The 4,052-nt window shown below is 44.0% G+C and overlaps 1 protein-coding gene across 1 annotated transcript; it reads left to right on the top strand.

Moving 5' to 3' along the window:
* LOC108636612 (interferon omega-1-like) lies at window positions 966–1,652 on the top strand. The gene has a single exon (XM_018052797.1). The coding sequence runs from the start codon at window positions 1,065–1,067 to the stop codon at window positions 1,650–1,652; it is 588 nt and encodes a 195-aa protein (XP_017908286.1). The 5' UTR covers window positions 966–1,064.

Genomic DNA, 4,052 nt, shown 5'->3' with positions numbered 1-4,052 from the left:
AATGAAAAATTACAGTCAAGGAAAGAAGACTATTTCTCCTGATCAAGTAGGCTGGGTCTCACTGCCCTGCATTCTCAGAGGAACAGAGATGCCTGGTGGAATCAACTGCCTGAATGAACAGCTGTAACTCACTAGATTCTATGACATAAGCTTCCAATAAAAGCCTGCCCTAAGGGAGGGAGTCCAGCAGGTGAGCAAGGGGACTCTGTCACTCCAGAGGACAGGGGGTGGCTCCATGTGATCTCTCCTGTGTGAGTGAGGTGCTGCTGGGGAAATACAATCAATTATCCTGGAATTAGAGTCTCCCCACCCATTTTATCTGAGAAGAACCAGAATTCTTGGTAGGAGTATTGGCTGGGCCAGCAAAGGACAATAGGTCTCCAGTACGAAAACGGTGGAATGCAAGCCTGATGTCTGTAATAGTCCTGACTTCGTGGTTCCCTGAAGCACAACCACATGGACCTGCAGGGACGAGTTCTAGAAGGAAGAGAAACATGAGGGAGCTCATGGACTCATAATAATCAGCCTCTTCTCTAAATCAGACACTAAAGAAAACCCATCCTTTGTTTCAAACAGTTTATTTGCTAGAGTGACCTGGTAAATCCCTGATAAATACAGAGCCTGCCTTCCTAAGTAAAGGAAGAAACAGAAATTGAGCCTAGGATCAGGGCCAAAAATGTGTTCATAGAACAGAGAAGAGCTACATTTACACATGAAGGAGAAAGAGTGGTAATGTTTGTACTTAGAAACCTACATCATTTCTGATGTCTGACAAAGACCTTTCTCATTTGATTGAAAAATATCCATTTGGATGGGTACATTTGAAGTTATTGGGAAATAGATAAAATTAATAGTTTAGACTGATGACAATTTCTTTGACCATATTCAGAATACATAAATGAAAATCAAAAAAGGAAGTAAAAGTGCATAGAAATGACTAGAAAATGAAAACTACCATGTTCCCTATTTAATAGCCTCGCTTAGAAAGCCTGGCATCAGAGAACCTACCTCAAGGTTCCACCAGACACCGTCTCAGCCAGCCCAGCAGCAGCCTCATCTTCCCCATGGCCTTTGTGCTCTCTCTGCTCATGGCCCTGGTGCTGGTCAGCTACGGCCCGGGAGGATCCCTGGGCTGTGACCTGTCTCAGAAACACATGCTGGTTGGCAGGAAGAACCTCAGGCTCCTGGACAAAATGAGAAGACTCTCCCCTCACTTGTGTCTGCAGGACAGAAAAGACTTCGCTTTCCCCCAGGAGATGGTGGAAGGCGGCCAGCTCCAGGAGGCCCAGGCCCTCTCTGTGCTCCATGAGATGCTCCAGCAGAGCTTCAACCTCTTCCACCCAGAGCACTCCTCTGCTGCCTGGAACACCACCCTCCTGAAGCAGCTCCGCAATGGACTCCTGGACCAGCTTGTCGACCTGGATGCCTGCCTGGGGCAGGATATGGGAGAGGAAGACTCTGCCCTGGGAAGGACAGGCCCCACCCTGGCCGTGAAGAGGTACTTCCAGGGCATCCATTTCTACCTGCAAGAGAAGGGATACAGCGACTGCGCCTGGGAAACCGTCAGAGTGGAAATCATGAGATCCTTGTCTTCATCAACCAGCTTGCAAGAAAGGCTAAGAATGATGGATGGAGATGTGAAGTCACCTTGACATGACTCTCACTGATTCAGACGCCCCATCATCTTTGCACACTCATCTGTGGCCATTTCAGAAGACTCTGATTTCTACTTTACCCACCAAATTGATTGAATTACTTCAGCCAATGCTTTGTCAGTAGTAGATGAATATATACAAATTTTCTTGGCTGCAGGTGCATCAGTCCCGAAGTGAAGACTGCCCTGATTTTATTGTTTGTTTGCTTATTCATTTTGTTATATTTATTCTTTGTTCTCCTCCTATTTATTTTTCTATATAAAATATTTTTGTTTATATTGTATTAAAATTTAACAAATACAGTCACATTTTTATTTCATTACATTTGTAATTTATTTATTAAATATTATCAAGGTGAACTTCTTGAATTTTTTACTGTTTTATGTTTAGTTGCTAGGTCAAGTCCAAATCTTTTGGGACCCCATAGACTATAGCCCACTAGGCTCCTCTGTCCATGGGATTCTCCAGGCAAGACTACTGGAGTCTGTTGCCATTTCCAGGGGATCTTCCCAACCAAGGATGGAATCTGGAATCTGCATTTCAGGCAGATTCTTTACTGTCTGATCCACAAGGGAAGACCCTTGGTTGAAAGAAATGAGAGAAAAAGGGATTTTGTAAACTGAAATTAATTATTTATGACAGTTACTGGGTCATCAGTTCAGCTCAGTTCAGTCACTCAGTCGTCTCTGACTCTTTGCGACCCCATGGACTGCAGGATGCCAGGCCTCCCTATCCATCACCAACTCCCAGAGTCCAACCAAACTCATGTCCATTGAGTCGGTGATGCCATCCAACCGTCTCATCCTCTGTGGTCCCCTTCTCCTCCTGCCCTCACTCTTTCCCAGCATCAGCGTCCTTTCAAATGAGTCAGCTTTTCTCATCAGGTGGGCAAAGTATTGGAGTTTCAGCTTCAACATCAGTCCTTCAGTGAACACCTAGGGCTGATCTCCTTTAGGATGGACTGATTGGCTCTCCTTGTAGTCCAAGGGACTCGCAAGAGTCTTCTCCAACACCACAGTTCAGAAGCATCAATTCTTCAGCACTCAGCTTTCTTTATAGTCCAGCTCTTACATCCATACATGACCACTGGAGAAACCATAGCCTTGACTAGATGGACCTTTGTTGACAAAGTAACATCTCTACTTTTTAATATGCTGTCTAGGTCAATCACAACTTTCCTTACAAGGAGTATGCTTCTTTTAATTTCATGGCTGAAATCACCATCTGCAGTGATTTTGGAGCCCCCAAAAATAAAGTCTGACACTGTTTCCACTGTTTCCCCATCTATTTACCATGAAGTGATGGGACCAGATGCCATGATCTTCGTTTTCTGAATGTTGAGCTTTAAGCCAACTTTTAACTCTCCTCTTTCACTTTCAAGAGGCTCTTAGTTCTTCTTCACTTTCTTCCATAAGGGTGGTGTCATCTGCATATCTGAGGTTATTGATATTTCTCCCCACAATCTTGATTCCAGCTTGTGTTTCTTCCAGTCCAGCGTTTCTCATGATGTACTCTCCATAGAAGTTAAATAAGCAGGGTGACAACATACAGCCTTGACGGACTCCTTTTCCTATTTTGAACCAGTCTGTTGTTCCATGTCCCGTTCTAACTGTTGCTTCCTGACCTGCATACAGATTTCTCAAGAGGCAGGTTAGGTGGTCTGGTATTCGCATCTCTTTCAGAATTTTCCACAGTTCATTGTGATCCACACAGTCAAAGGCTTTGGCATAGTCAATAAAGCAGAAATAGATGTTTTTCTGGAACTCTCTTGCTTTTTCGATGATCCAGCGGATGTTGGCAATTCGACCCCTGGTTCTTCTGCCTTTTCTAAAACGAGCTTGAACAACAGGGAGTTCGTGGTTCATGTATTGCTGAAGACTGGCTTGGAGAATTTTGAGCATTACTTTACTAGCGTGTGAGATGAGTGACATTGTGTGGTAGTTTGAGCATGCTTTGGCATTGCCTTTCTTTGGGATTGGAATGAAAACTGACCTTTTCCAGTCCTGTGGCCACTGCTGAGTTTTCCAAATTTGCTGGCATATTGAGTGCAGCACTTTCACAGCATCATCTTTCAGGATTTGAAATAGCTCCACTGGAATGCCATCACCTCCACTAGCTTTGTTCATAGTGATGCTTTTTAAGGCCCACTTGACTTCACATCCCAGGATGTCTGGCTCTAGATGAGTGATCACACCATCATGATTATCTTGGTCGTGAAGATATTTTTGTCCAGTTCTTCTGTGTATTCTTGCCACCTCTTCTTAATATCTTCTGCTTCTGTTAGGTCCATACTATTTCTGTCCTTTATCGAGCCTATCTTTGCATGAAATGTTCCCTTGGTATCTCTAATTTTCTTGAAGAGATCTCTAGTCTTTCCCATTCTGTTCTTTTCCTCTA

Source organism: Capra hircus, chromosome 8, assembly GCF_001704415.2.
Source record: "Capra hircus breed San Clemente chromosome 8, ASM170441v1, whole genome shotgun sequence".
In the NCBI taxonomy this organism is placed as follows: Eukaryota; Metazoa; Chordata; class Mammalia; order Artiodactyla; family Bovidae; genus Capra; species Capra hircus.
Note: the sequence above shows the minus strand (reverse complement) of the source record. Positions and strands in the feature narration are given on the sequence as shown.